The 15,309-nt window shown below is 44.3% G+C and overlaps 1 protein-coding gene across 1 annotated transcript in view; it reads right to left on the bottom strand.

Annotated features, from left to right (window-relative positions):
- Positions 1-6,637, bottom strand: part of LOC311120472 (uncharacterized protein) — a 28,770-nt gene extending 22,133 nt beyond the window's left edge. Inside the window, exons 1-3 of the mRNA XM_084195056.1 lie at positions 6,261-6,637; positions 5,752-5,849; positions 5,444-5,618 (exon numbers count right to left, since the gene is read on the bottom strand). Of these exons, the coding sequence (XP_084051182.1) occupies positions 5,444-5,618; positions 5,752-5,849; positions 6,261-6,552 (565 nt within the window). The 5' untranslated portion in view covers positions 6,553-6,637. The remainder of the gene's footprint in view (positions 1-5,443; positions 5,619-5,751; positions 5,850-6,260) is intronic.
- Positions 6,638-15,309: the final 8,672 nt, after the last annotated feature.

The following is a 15,309-nucleotide window of genomic DNA, read 5'->3' as shown; positions in this document are numbered from 1 at the left end:
GCCCCTGCCCACCAATGGCTGCGCGCCTGCCCAGTCATGCTAAATCCATAGATTAGTGCCTAATTTATTTATTTACATTGACTGATTTGCTTATATCAAGGCTGCCCAACCCCCCTCTTCCTGGAGATGTATCGTCCTGTGGGTTATCAGTCCAGCTCTAATTTAACACACCTGATTCTACTTATTAGCTGCTCAACAAGACCTTAACAAGCTGAATCAGATATGCTAAATTAGAGTTGGACTGAAAACCTACAGGAAGAGGGTTGGGCAGCCCTGGCTTATATGAACTGTAAATCGTTGAAATGGTTGCATGTTGCGTTTATATTTTTGTTTAATAAATATACACTACCAGTCAAAAGTTTTAGAACCGACTCATTCAAGGGTTTTTCTTTATTTTTACTATTTTCTACATTGTAGAATGATATATTCACTATCAAAACTATGAAATAACACATCACAATCATGTAGTAACCAGCAAAGTGTTAAACATATCAAAATATATTTTATATTTGAGATTCTTCAAAGAGCCACCGTTTGCCTTGATGACAGCTTTGCACACACTTGGCATTCTCTCAACCAGGTTCATGACCAGGTTCAAATGCATTTCAATTAACAGGCGTGCCTTCTTAAAAGTTAATTTGTGCAATTGTTTCCTTCTTAATACGTTTGAGCCAATCAGTTGTGTTGTGACAAGGTAGGGTTGGTATACAGAAGACAGCCCTATTTTGTAAAAGACCAAGTCCATATTACGGCAAGAACAGCTCAAATAAGCAAAGAGAAACAACAGTCCATCATTACTTTAAGACATGAAGGTCAGTCAACACGGAACATTTCAAGAACTTTGAACGTTTCTTCAAGTGCAGTCACAAAAACCATCAAGCGCTATGATGAAACTGGCTCTCATGAGGACGGCCACAGGAATGGAAGACCCAGAGTTACCTCTGCTGCAGAGGATAAGTTCATTAGAGTTACCAGCCTCAGAAATTGCAGCCCAAATAAGTGCTTCACAGAGTTCAAGTAACAGACACATCTCAACATCAACTGTTCAGACAATCAGGCCGTCATGGTCGAATTGCTGCAAAGAAACCACTACTAAAGGACACCAATAAGAAGAGACTTGCTTGGGCCAAGAAACACGAGCAATGGACATTAGACCGGTGGAAATGTGTCCTTTGGTCTGGAGTAAAATTTGAGATTTTTGGTTCCAACCGCCGTGTCATTGTGAGACGCGGTGTGGGCGAACGGATGATCTCTGCATGTGTATTTCCCACCGTAAAGCATGGAGGTGTTATGGTGTGGGGGTGCTTTGCTGGTGACACTGTCTGTGATTTATTTAGAATTCAAGGCACACTTAACCAGCATTGCTATCATATAATTCTGCAGCAATACGCCATCCCATCTGGTTTGGGCTTAATGGGACTATCATTTGTTTTTCAAAAGAACAATGACCCAACACACCTCCAGGCTGTGTAAGGGCTATTTTACCAAGAAGGAGAGGGATGGAGAGCTGCATCAGATGACCTGGCCTCCACAATCCCCCAACCTCAACCCAATTGAGATGGTTTGGGATGAGTTGGACCGCAGAGTGACAGAAAAGCAGTCAACAAGTGCTCAGCATATGTGGGAACTCCTTCAAGACTGCTGGAAAAGCATTCCAGGTGACTACCGCATGAAACTGTTTGAGAGAATGCCAAGAGTGTGCAAAGCTGTCATCAAGGCAAAGGGTGACTACTTTGAAGAAACGTATATAAAATATATTTTGACTTGTTTAACACTTTGTAGGATACTACATGATTCCATGTGTTATTTCATAGTTTTGATGTCTTCACTATTATTCTACAATGTAGAAAACAGTAAAGAAAAATAAATAAATAAAACTTTGAGTATGTGCATTCGGAAAGTATTCAGACCCCTTGACTTTTTACACATTTTGTTACGTTACAGCCTTATTCTAAAATTTATTTATTTTTTATTTCCCCCTCATCAATCTATACACAATACCCCATAACGTCAAAGCAAAAACAGGTTTGTATGAATTTTGGCACATTTATTCAAAAAGAAAACCTGAAATGTCACATTTACGTAAATATTGAAACCCTTTACTCAGTACATTTTTTGAAGCACCTTTAGCAGCGATTACACCCTAGAGTCTTCTTGGGTATGACGCTTATTTTCTGCAGATCCTCTCAAGCTCTGTCAGGTTGGATGGGGAGCGTTGCTTTACAGCTATTTTCAGGTCTCTCCAGAGATGATCGATGTGGTTCAAAGTCCAGGCTCTGGCTGGGCCACTCAAGGACATAGAGACTTGTCCCGAAGCCACTCCTGCATTATCTTGGCTTTGTGCTTTTGGTCATTGTCCTGTTGGAAGGTGAACCTTTGTCCCACTGAGGTGCCGAGCACTCTGGAGCAGGTTTTCATCAAGGATCTCTCTGTACTTTTCTCTGTTCATCTTTCCCTCGATCCTGACTAGTCTCCAAGTCCCTGCCACTGAAATACATCCCCACAGCTTGATGCTGCCACCACCATGCTTCACCGTAGGGATGATGACAGGTTTCCTCCAGACGTGACGCTTGGCATTCAGGCAAAGAGTTCAATCTTGGTTTCATCAGATCAGAGAATCTTGTTTCTTATGGTCAGAGAATCCTTTAGGTGCCTTTTGGCAAACTCCAAGCGGGCTGTCATGTGCTTTTTTCTGAGGAGTGGATTCCGTCTGGCAACTCTACCATAAAGGCCCGATTGGTGGAGTGCTGCAGAGATGGTTGTCCTTCTGGAAGGTTCTCATATCTCCACAGAGGAAGTCTGGAGCGCTGTCAGAGTGACCATTGGGTTCTTGGTCACCTCCCTGACCAAGGCAATTCTCCTCCGATTGCTCAGTGTGGATGGGCGGCCAGCACTAGGAAGAGTCTTGGTGGTTCCAAACGTCTTCCTTTTATAAGGATGTTGGCCACTGTGTTCTTGGGGACCTTCACTACTGCAGAAATATGTTGGTACACTTCCCCAGATCTGTGCCGTGACACAATCCTATCTCGGAGCTGTAAGGATCATTCCTTCGACCTGGCTTGGTTCTTGCTCTGACATGCACTGTCAACTGTGGGACCTTATATAGACAGGTGTGTGCCTTTCCAAATCATGTCCAATCAATTGAATTTACCACAGGTAAGTTGTAGAAACATCTCAAGGATGATCAATGGAAACACTGCAAAGGGTCTGAATACTTATGTTAATAAGGTATCTGTTTTAAATTTGTAATACATTTGCAAAAACAAATATTTTTTTAAATTACTGTTTTCGTTTTGTCACTTAAGGGGTATTGTGTGTAGATTGATGAGGAAAACATTTATTTTTATCAATTTTAGAATCAGGCTGTAAAGTTCTGAGCTGAGCTAAAGGCTAGAGCTGCCGCTTTCAAGGAGCAGGACTCGAACCCCGGCTTCGATGCTCGTCGGATGTGGCAGGGCTTGCAAACTATTACGGACTACAAAAGGAAGCACAGCCGCGAGCTTTCCAGTGACACGAGCCTATCAGACGAGCTAAATGACTTATAAGCTCACTTCGAGGCAAGCAACACTGAAGCATGCATGAGAGCATCAGCTGTTCCGGACAATTGTGTGATCACGCTCTCCGCAGCCGATGTGAGTAAGACATTTAAACAGGTCAACATTCACAAGACCGCAGGGCCAGATGGATTACCAGGACGTATACTCCGAGCATGCGCTGACCAACTGGCAAGTGTCTTCACTGACATCCACAGATGGTGCAATCTCTATTGCACTCCACACTGTCCTTTCCCACCTGGACAAAAGGAACACCTACGTGAGAATGCTATTCATTGACTACAGCTTACCGTTCAACACCATAGTGCCCTCAAAGCTCATCACTAAGCTAAGGAACCTGGGACTAAACACCTCCCTCTGCAACTGGATCCAGGACTTTCTGATGGGCTGCCCCCAGGTGGTAAGGGTAGGTAACAACACATCTGCCATGCTGATTCTCAACACAAGGGCCCCTCAGGGGTGCGTGCTCAGTCCCCTCCTGTACTCCCTGTTCACCCATGATTATATGGCCAAGCACGACTTCAACACCATCATTAAGTTTGCCGACAACACAACAGTGGTAGGCCTGATCACTGACAACAATGAGACAGCCTATAGGGAGGAGGTCAGAGACCTGCCAGTGTGGTGCCAGGATAACAACCTCTCCCTCAACGTGACCAAGACAAAGGAGATGATTGTGGACTACAGAAAAAGGAGGACTGAGCACACCCCCATTCTCATCAACGGGGCTATAGTGGAGCAGGTTGAGAGCTTCAAGTTCCTTGGTGTCCACATCACCAAAAAACTATAATGGTACAAACACACCAAGACAGTTGTGAAGAGGGCACGACAACGCCTACTCCCCCTCAAGAGACTGAAAAGATTTGGCACGGGTCCTCAGATCCTCAAAAAGTTATCCAGCTGCACCATTGAGAGCATCCTGATTGGTTGCATCACCGCTTGGTAAGGCAACTGCTCGGCCTCCGACTGCAAGGCACTACAGAGGGCAGTGCGTTTGACCCAGTACATCACTGAGGCCAAGCTTCCTGCCATCCAGGACCGCTATACCAGGCGGTGTCACAGGATGGCCCAAAACATTGCAAAGGACTCCAGCCACCCTAGTCATACACTGTTCTCTCTGCTACCGCATGGCAAGCGGTACCGGAGCGCCAAGTCTAGGTAAAAAAAGGTGTCTTAACAGATTCTACCCCCAAGCCATAAGACTCTTGAACAGTTAATCAAATTGCTACCTGGACTATTTGCATTGTTCCCACCCCACCCCCATTTTTATGCTGCTGCTACTCTCTGTTTATTTTCCATGCATAGTCACTTTACCTCTACCTACATGTACATATTACCTCAATTACCTCGACTAACCGGTGCCCCCGCACATTGACTCTGTACAGGAACCCCCTGTATATTGCCTCGCTACTGTTTTTTATTGTTGCTCCTTAATTATTTGCTATATTTCTTTTTTCTTTCTTAAAACTGCCTTGTTAGTTAAGGGCTTAAGTAAGTAAGTATTTCACTGTAAAGTCTACACCTGTTGTATTCGGCGCATGTGAAAAATAACATTTGATTTGTTCTAGAGTATTGTAAAGATAGGGGGTTGACTGGGACAGGCAATGTAACATCCATAATGTTTTTAGGAAAAGTTTTTGTAAAACATGCACCTTACATTGGATCATCTTGAAACTTTCTCTCTAAATCTAACTTTCATCAAGGTTTTATATAGTCTATTGGTTTCTCTCTTTTCATTGGCAGAATCCTTTTCAGTGTTATGATATTCATAACATCCATATCCACCAGTCTATCTTCCTGTCAACTAACAGAACTCTGCTGGTTGTCCTGGTAACAGATACCAGTGGGCAGATCTATTTTATTTGTTCAAACTAAACTACAGCACTTACTTTGATGAGTCAGATCTGCTCCTTTCTTCTCTTCTCCTCTCACAGTTCCACTCAGCCCCGTTGTTTTCCTGCAGTCCACCAGCCGCACAGACAACCTCTTCAGACCCAGCAGTAAGGTGCTACTGGGAGAGGTACGACACGGGGACTCTGGGAGGGCGGAAGGGCTAGCCTTGTCCTGGTAACCATATAGAGGGGACACAGACATGTAATTATGGATGCTGATGTCACTGTTGTCATAAAGTGCTTTACAGAAACCCAGCCCAGACCCCGATAGAGCAAGCTGTATGCTAGACCAGACCAAGCTGTACCATCTGGTGTTCTGATCTGGAGAGACTCTTCTCTGCCTCGTCAGTATCAGGATGTTGTTGAGGCTCGCTAGAGGATCCATGATAGTCATGTCTCTCTCCTGTGTGAACGAGAACATCAAACAGATGGTAAACTTATGATCTATTATAATCACAGGGTCTTACAAGAGGCATGAATGTGTCTAAACTGGGCCTTAAATGTAAAAGGGTCTTTCCACAAAATGGGTGCCCTTTGATATTTTAAATAGAAATTAAGCACCAATATTGAATTTTAAAAGACTGTTATATTCGATGAAGTGCACTTTAATGTAGACCACATGGAGAATTCAATCATTCTAATTTAAAAGTAAAAAAAAAAAGTATCTGTACCAATCGCAGATTGCCCCTTAAACAGTTCCTACAGTACTGAACAACATATTCAAGTGTAGAACTTCAGTAGAATGCCCCTTTAAAACCACACATTAGTTCAAGAACTGCATAGTTTGTGCCCCTGTTTTAAAGACAATACTCACTGGTGTTAATCGGATCTTCAGTCTCCTCCACCTCCTTTTTCACTCCCAAAACGTCTTCCTCCTCTTTTATTGAGATAGCCTCCTCTTCCTCTTTTACTCCAAAAGGTTCTTCCTCTTCTTTCACTACATTCTCTTCTTCTTTCCATGTCATGGCACCTTCCTCCTTTTTGATTCTGAAAGTTTTTACCTTCTCCTCTTCCACTCTGACAACCTCTTTCCCATCTTCCTCTTTCACTGTAATATCATCCTCTTCTTCTTTCAATGTGATAGCCTCCTCTTCCTCCTTTTTCATTCTGAAAGCTTCTTCCTCTCCTTTCACCAGAGCTTCTTTCTCCGTCTAGTTTAGTGAGCTCAAGCTCCGGGCGATTAACCTAGTGCAGTATCAATTTAACACATTTGCTCATTTAACAAGAAAATTATGTTTAAATGAACTAGTAGACACGTAAACATAATTATTTTATAAACACTAAGATTAAATACGCAAGATTGGTCTTAAGAGCTTCAATGTTTCGGTTTTATGTTCGCTAGCAAACTACCGCCTGTTTGAACCAGTAGTATTTTGTCGCTGTTGAAGAGGCCTCCCGTCCCGGCCACTAGAATATACGTCACGAAAGAAGCATCACCTGAAAGTCTCACATTGCCATCTGCTGACTGGAGTGGGTAACGCAGATTGGGGAAAAAATCAAGCAACGTCATGAGAAGTAAATTCAAATCAACCAGATGTTATGGTTTCTGTTATTTCTTACAGCCAATACTTTCCTCCAGGGCAGTTACTTCTTACAGCCAATACTTTCCTCCAGGGCTGACCTGCCCATTAGGCAGGATTGGGTGACAGATTGACGAGGGTGTCTTATTCCAAGCTGTGTAGCTGTTAGCGATTATGCTAATTTAACCATCTTCTGGTTGATGGAAAAGCTTTCCCAAAAACCTTGTCAATTAAATGTTAACTACAAAGTAGTCCATGCCTACCTGGCAGAAAGATATCATGATTATTTGCATCAATCCAGTTGTGATTTGTTCAGCAAACTCTGCAATCACATGTGCTACAGAGACACCACTAACCAAGCAAGGCTCTTGCTGGTGCCGCTTGAATTAAAGGGTATCTACACCCAAAAATGAAAACGTCAAAAGTGGTCTCCTGATGTGGTTTAAGTATTATTGTGGACTTAGAATGTTGTTGTTTTTCTATTAACAGTGTGATTTTGAGAGCTAAAACCAGAAGAATAGGGACAAATCAGATACCTGGAAAAAGTACACGGAGAAAACGTTCAAACAAACAAACAATGTAATTAGGTAAAACATTTTACAGTTTTGATAAGGCCCTAAATATTCTATACATTTTCTCTCATTACTGGATTATCTAGGGATAGTGTAGATTAACAGCTGTATCCCTGCAGTGACCTTTAACCTCCCTGCCCATCAATACTTCTTCCATTGGATCAAAGCTTCAGCCAGGTAGGATACATGATAGTGGCAACAAATGGAGTTGGGTTGGATATTGTAATGGTAGAATACATGATAATGGCAACACATGGAGTTGTGTTGATGTAGTCGTGGTAAGCTACAATATTTCATACAATATACTATTTTGACTTCAATTGTGTTGGTTATTGTTACTAAGGGCAGCATTTATTCCAGTTCAAAATAGTTTGGCAAAATACTTCACTCATTATATTGGAACTGTTGGATGTCATCTTCCATAAATCATGCAGCCCCATACAGTAGAAAGAGTAGTAGTCAATAGATTAAGGACAGGCAGCCCCATACAGTAGAAAGAGTAGTAGTCAATAGATTAAGGACATGCAGCCCCATACAGTAGAAAGAGTAGTAGTCAGTAGATTAAGGACATGCAGCCCCATACAGTAGAAAGAGTAGTAGTCAATAGATTAAGGACATGTAGCCCCATACAGTAGAAAGAGTAGTAGTCAATAGATTAAGGACATGCAGCCCCATACAGTAGAAAGAGTAGTAGTCAATAGATTAAGGACATGTAGCCCCATACAGTAGAAAGAGTAGTAGTCAATAGATTAAGGACATGCAGCCCCATACAGTAGAAAGAGTAGTAGTCAATAGATTAAGGACATGCAGCCCCATACAGTAGAAAGAGTAGTAGTCAATAGATTAAGGACATGCAGCCCCATACAGTAGAAAGAGTAGTAGTCAATAGATTAAGGACATGCAGCCCCATACAGTAGAAAGAATAGTAGTCAGTAGATTAAGGACATGCAGCCCCATACAGTAGAAAGAGTAGTAGTCAATAGATTAAGGACATGCAGCCCCATACAGTAGAAAGAGTAGTAGTCAATAGATTAAGGACATGCAGCCCCATACAGTAGAAAGTGTAGTAGTCAATAGATTAAGGACATGCAGCCCCATACAGTAGAAAGAGTAGTAGTCAATAGATTAAGGACATGCAGCCCCATACAGTAGAAAGAGTAGTAGTCAGTAGATTAAGGACATGCAGCCCCATACAGTAGAAAGAGTAGTAGTCAGTAGATTAAGGACATGCAGCCCCATACAGTAGAAAGAGTAGTAGTCAGTAGATTAAGGACATGCAGCCCCATACAGTAGAAAGAGCAGTAGTCAGTAGATTAAGGACATGCAGCCCCATACAGTAGAAAGAGCAGTAGTCAGTAGATTAAGGACATGCAGCCCCATACAGTAGAAAGAGTAGTAGTCAATAGATTAAGGACATGCAGCCCCATACAGTAGAAAGAGTAGTAGTCAGTAGATTAAGGACATGCAGCCTATACAGTAGAAAGAGTAGTAGTCAGTAGATTAAGGACATGCAGCCCCATACAGTAGAAAGAGTAGTAGTCAATAGATTAAGGACATGCAGCCCCATACAGTAGAAAGAGTAGTAGTCAATAGATTAAGGACATGCAGCCCCATACAGTAGAAAGAGTAGTAGTCAATAGATTAAGGACATGCAGCCCCATACAGTAGAAAGAGTAGTAGTCAGTAGATTAAGGACATGCAGCCCCATACAGTAGAAAGAGTAGTAGTCAGTAGATTAAGGACATGCAGCCCCATACAGTAGAAAGAGTAGTAGTCAGTAGATTAAGGACATGCAGCCCCATACAGTAGAAAGAGTAGTAGTCAGTAGATTAAGGATGATCTGATTAGATGATCATCGTTGCGACTTTATTGGTTAGAAATAATGCGGTAATTAAAAGGAATGTACTCCCCCGGTTGTTATATCCTTTGCAGATGATCTCCAATCATATCACTGAGAAGTTCTTTAAAACAAATTCACAGAGCAATGTCAATATTTATTTGGTATGTCGTATATGATGAATGGTGGCAATTATTGCTGTCAACACAGAGTCCGTTATGCTGCATCGTGTGAGAGGCTTTTATTAAAATCACGAGTTTACAGCATAGGTACAGACCCGCGATGTCCGGAGAACGGCTCCCCAGATTGCTATGGCCGTTCTGACGTCTCATCGTTTAACTCCTATTTATAAACAATGCAAAAAGAGGGGTGACTCCCTCTTCTGGCCAATCACCAGTCTCCCCTTTATATAACCTTCCAAGAGTTGAATGGCTCCCTCTACTGTCCAATCCCCGTATCTTACAACCCACTTCCTGTCTGTCATATGTCATTATACTAAACATTGCCTTTTGATACTAACATAACCAACATTCCATTTCTTCATGAAAAACATTTAACAAAGGCATAATCTTCAGACACTACATTCCCCCCTTTCGAGACGAACTAAACGTCTCGAAAACAAACAGAATAGGATTATGACTAGTAACAATTTATCTTATTGAGTATCTTTAACATTAAACCAAAACCATTCTCCTCTAGAGTGTAAATACCTTTCTATGAAATACCTGTTTATGAAGTGTGAATACATTACTATGACATATGAAGTGTGAATACATTACTATCTTTATGAAGTGTGAATACATTACTATCTTTAACTGTTTATGAAGTGTGAATACATTACTATGACATATGAAGAAATCTCTATGGAGTGTAAGAGCGAAAAACTGTCTGACAGCCATCCATCCATATCAATCAAGACAGTAAAATTCTCTCACAGTCCCTCTGCCCCAGGCAACCACCGTCGGTACTCCAGATAACCTCATAACTCATGTAAATGCATTTGAAACTATGATGCAATTAAATACACATGTAAGCCCCTGCAAACAAAATCCTATCCATAAACATCCATTGTACGGCTGGTCAACCCATAGGACCGTACAATGAAACTCTCCCTTCCTAGCCTCTCTGTCCCTAAACATTCACGAAATAAACAAAAACATCTAAGATCCTCCCATGTATCCAATTACATCAAACATCATTCTACAAAAATTAATCCCTGAGACTATTACACAATTATGTATTACACATGTCTATATTTCATTGCCGACACTGGAATGTAGTCCACTACACTTCCTCTCCCCGTAGTCTTGACTTGGATGAATGGATTGTTGATGATGAAATCAGCCACACCCTCCTTGTTTCATCTCCTCCAGTCATATTGTCCCTTCATATTGTCTTTGTTTGAGTATTTCAATCTCCACATGTTCCCCCAAATGCGTCTGGAATGAAAAGAAAAGAAACAACCAAACAGTATCTTTTGCAAAACAAACACTTTCAAATTAAACCTCAATTTCACCTAAGAATTTTAAAAAATGATATATAAATGATGTATGAATCACATAAACCTATTCCCCCATTTGATTCATAAATCATATCAAAATCACCCCAATATTGGAAAAAAAATCGAAAGATAATCAACTCATAAAAAAAAAAAAGATATTTATCCATCAGTAGTCCATCCATCTTCCTCCAGATCAGGAACAGTCAACACCGGCATCTAAATGTTGTCTCCAGGAATCACTCTCCAACCTATCTCAATATCATAACTTTCTCAAAGGTAAGTAACAAATTACAAACATCACACAGTGTTATCAAAGCTGAAACTAAAATCTGACCCATCACTGCCCCTACTGAGCCTAATTGATCTTGCAACCAAATCCTTTCAGATCTCCCAAACACATCCCTTATAATGCATATATAACCCCAGTGATCTTATCTGAACTATCTGGACTCAAAGGATAACTAATATTTATCAATATGATTGTCAGGTTTTGGCCATGACTGTTCGGGTTTTGGTCACTAGATGTCCCCATTGCACCTTTTTTGTACCTTTTTGTTTTTTCTTGATCTAATTATTGTTTGCACCTGTAGGTCATTCCCTTGTTAGTATTTAAACCCTGTGTGTTCCTCAGTTCCTTGCTCAGTGTTTGTAAGTTAGCACCCAGCCCCAGCCCAAGCCTTGTGTTATATGGATATTTCTCTGGTGGGATTTTTACCACTTTTTGGAGTTTCTTTGTTTTTTGGAGGTTTTCCTCTTTGTGCCTCTTGGCTTTATTTTTGGACATTGTGGATTTAGTTTCTTTGCCTGAGGATTTTGTTCTTTATTAAACCACCATCTCTAGTACTGCTGTGTCTGCCTCATCTTCTGGGTTCTGACAATTATTAGTGACTGTTTCTCGCACCGGGTCCTGACAGAAACACTGAGCCCTTATTATGAACCCAGAGGCAGCCAGTACCCAGGATTTTTTTTCCATGCTGTCCCACCATGAGGGGACTGTCCAACGCCACGAAGCTGCTCTGGTTCAGCAAGAGGCCTTAATGGCTAGACATTCTCAACTTCTGTCAGAGATGCTGACTTCCATAAAGCAGATTTCGGATCGACTTTCCCCGGCAACCGCTTCTGCTCCAGTTCATCCGATTCAAGGGCTCCTGGCAGTTAATCCCCTGGCGGAACCTCGTCTGCCGCCTCCTCAACGGTTCTCAGGGGACCCAAGTGTTTGTAAGGGGTTTTTCACCCAATGTTCTCTCTCCTTTGAGCTGCAACCATCGTCGTTTCCCACCGACCGGTCCAAGATAGCATATATCATCACCCTGCTGTCGGAAAAGGCTCTAGCCTGGGCTACTGCTGTGTGGGATGCCCAAAGTCCCTGCGGTGCCAGCTACTCTACCTTTGCTGAAGAATTCAAGCGAGTGTTTCAAGGTCCTACCAACGGCCCTGACTCAGCCAAACAGCTCCTGACTCTCCGCCAAGGTCGGCGCAGCGTGACGGACTATGCCATCCAGTTCCGCACTGTGGCAGCAGCAAGTGGCTGGAACGACGAGGCGCTCACAGTGTGTTTTTTGAAGGGTCTTTCTGACACCATCCAAGATGAACTGGCCACTCGGGAACCACCGGACACCCTCGAGTCCCTTATCAAGTTGGCTTCACGCATAGACCAGCGTCTGAGAGAGAGAGAACAAAACCATAGACCGCTCACCCTAGTTCCTATCGGTTCCAACTCCGAGTCTCCACCTTTATCCTCGCTGGCTCCACCAGAACCCATGCAGGTTGGACGCATCTCCCAGGCTGAGAGAGACCGCCGGATGAGGGAGCGATGCTGTCTATATTGCGGCAAACCGGGTCATTTCCGCTCCACGTGTCCCGGGCTCCAGGGAAACGCACTCTCCCGTGCAGGCCTGGGAGGACTGTAACGGGAAACATAACCTCCTCCCATCCATCCAACTCCCGCCTGCTCATTCCTGTTACCCTTTCCTGGGACGACCACGAGGTTTCTCTTCAAGCCTTGGTAGACTCTGGAGCCGCAGGTAACTTCATGGATGGGATCTGGGCGAAGGAGAATGGCGTTCCTTCTGAACCTCTAAGTGACCCCATAAGGGTTACTACGTTGGATAGAAGTCCTTTGGGATCTGGACTTGTCACTCGTGCCACTACCCCCTTACGACTTTCAGTTTCCCAACACAAGGAAGTGATGAACTTTCATCTGATCGCCTGTTCCGAGTTTCCTCTCGTCCTTGGCTATCCCTGGCTTCACAGCCATAACCCTCACATCGACTGGTCTGTGGGCACTATCAAGCAGTGGGGTCCCACGTGCCAAGCCACTTGTATCTTCCCGAGTTCCCAGAGTTCTCCTTCCGAGTCTCTAGAATCCATCGACTTGTCCCGAGTTCCCGAGTGTTACCATGACCTCAAACTGGTATTTAGCAAACAGAGGGCCACCAAACTACCACCCCATAGACCTTACGATTGCACCATCGACCTGTTGCCGGGGACCTGCCCTCCCAGGGGTCGGATCTTTTCCCTTTCTCCTCCCGAACGAGCTGCTATGGATACCTACATCAAGGACGCTCTGACAGCAGGCCTCATGCGTCCATCTACCTCGCCGGCGGGAGCAGGGTTTTTCTTTGTGGCCAAGAAAGACGGCGGATTACGACCTTGCATCGACTACCGGGGACTCAATGCCATAACCGTCCGTAACCGCTACCCGCTACCTCTTATGGCCACAGCCTTTGAGCTGCTCCAGGAAGCAGTTGTCTTCACTAAGCTTGACCTGCGGAACGCATACCATCTTGTGCGGATCAAACCCGGGGACGAGTGGAAGACCGCTTTCAACACGCCTACTGGTCACTACGAATACTCGGTGATGCCCTTCGGCCTGACCAACGCTCCGGCTGTGTTCCAAGCGCTCATAAACGATGTGCTTAGGGATATGCTTAACATCTTCGTGTTTGTGTACTTGGATGACATCCTCATCTTTTCGAGCTCCCTTCAAGAACACACTAAGCATGTCAGACAAGTGCTCAAACGCCTCCTAGACAGCCATTTGTACGTTAAGCCGGAGAAGTGTGAATTCCATTCCTCTCGAGTACAATTCCTGGGATTTATAGTGGAACCCGGACGAGTCCAGATGGACCCCAAGAAGGTAGAGGCGGTAGCGGATTGGCCCACCCCCAAGTCCGTTAAGGAAGTTCAACGTTTCCTGGGCTTCACCAACTTTTACCGCAAGTTCATCAAGAACTTCAGCTCGGTGGCAGCCCCTCTCTCGGCGGTAACCAAGGGTGGCAACACAAGGTTTCTGTGGGGAAGAGAAGCTGAGACGGCCTTCCAAGGACTCAAGCAGCGCATCCTCTCTGCTCCCATCCTGACACTACCCACGGCGGAGGAACCTTTTGTGGTGGAGGTAGACGCATCAGAGGTTGGGGTTGGAGCTGTCCTGTCTCAGAGGGGTGAAGACAAGAAGCTTCATCCTTGCGCCTTCTTCTCTCACCGGCTTACCCCGGCCGAGAGGAATTACGATGTGGGGGATCGTGAACTCCTAGCGGTTAAGATGGCATTGAAGGAATGGAGACACTGGCTCGAGGGGGCTTCTCAACCGTTTCAAGTGCTTACGGACCACAAGAATCTGGAGTATATCCAGCAGGCGAAGCGGCTGAACGCCAGACAAGCTCGATGGTCTCTTTTCTTCAGCCGATTTCAGTTTATCCTCACCTATAGACCCGGGTCGAAGAATCTCAAACCGGACGCCTTGTCACGAATCTACTCTCCTGCCATTCGAGAAGATACTGACATGACTGTCCTTCCGGCCGCTAAGATCGTGGCTCCGATCTCGTGGCAAGTGGAGGATACCGTGAAACAAGCTCAAGCCATCGAACCGGGCCCTGGTGGAGGTCCTGCTAATCGGTTGTTTGTTCCCAAGGCAGCAAGGTCCCAAGTCCTTCGGTGGGGGCACTCCTCTCGCCTCACCTGTCACCCGGGCATAGGCCGCACCTTGGAGTTCATCCAGCGTAAGTTCTGGTGGCCCACCATGAAGGAAGACGTTGCCACTTTCATCAAGGCCTGTTCCGTGTGCTGCCAGGGCAAATCTTCTCACCTTCGCCCTCAAGGACTCCTTCACCCTCTATCTATTCCCCACCGACCCTGGTCCCATATCTCATTGGACTTTATTACTGGCCTTCCTCCGTCCCATGGTAATACTACGATCCTAGTCATCATCGACAGGTTTTCTAAGGCGGCCAGGTTTGTTCCTTTGACCAAATTACCTTCTGCCAAGGAAACAGCTGAGTTGGTGATTAACCATGTGTTCCGAGTCTTTGGGATCCCGCAAGATATGGTTTCCGACAGAGGTCCCCAGTTCGCCTCAAGGTTTTGGAAGGCCTTCTGCCAACTCATAGGGGCCACGGCCAGTTTATCTTCCGGGTACCATCCGGAGTCCAATG

The sequence above is a fragment of the Coregonus lavaretus genome (assembly GCF_964263955.1).
Source record: "Coregonus lavaretus genome assembly, contig: HAP1_SCAFFOLD_47, whole genome shotgun sequence".
In the NCBI taxonomy this organism is placed as follows: domain Eukaryota; kingdom Metazoa; phylum Chordata; class Actinopteri; order Salmoniformes; family Salmonidae; genus Coregonus; species Coregonus lavaretus.
Note: the sequence above shows the minus strand (reverse complement) of the source record. Positions and strands in the feature narration are given on the sequence as shown.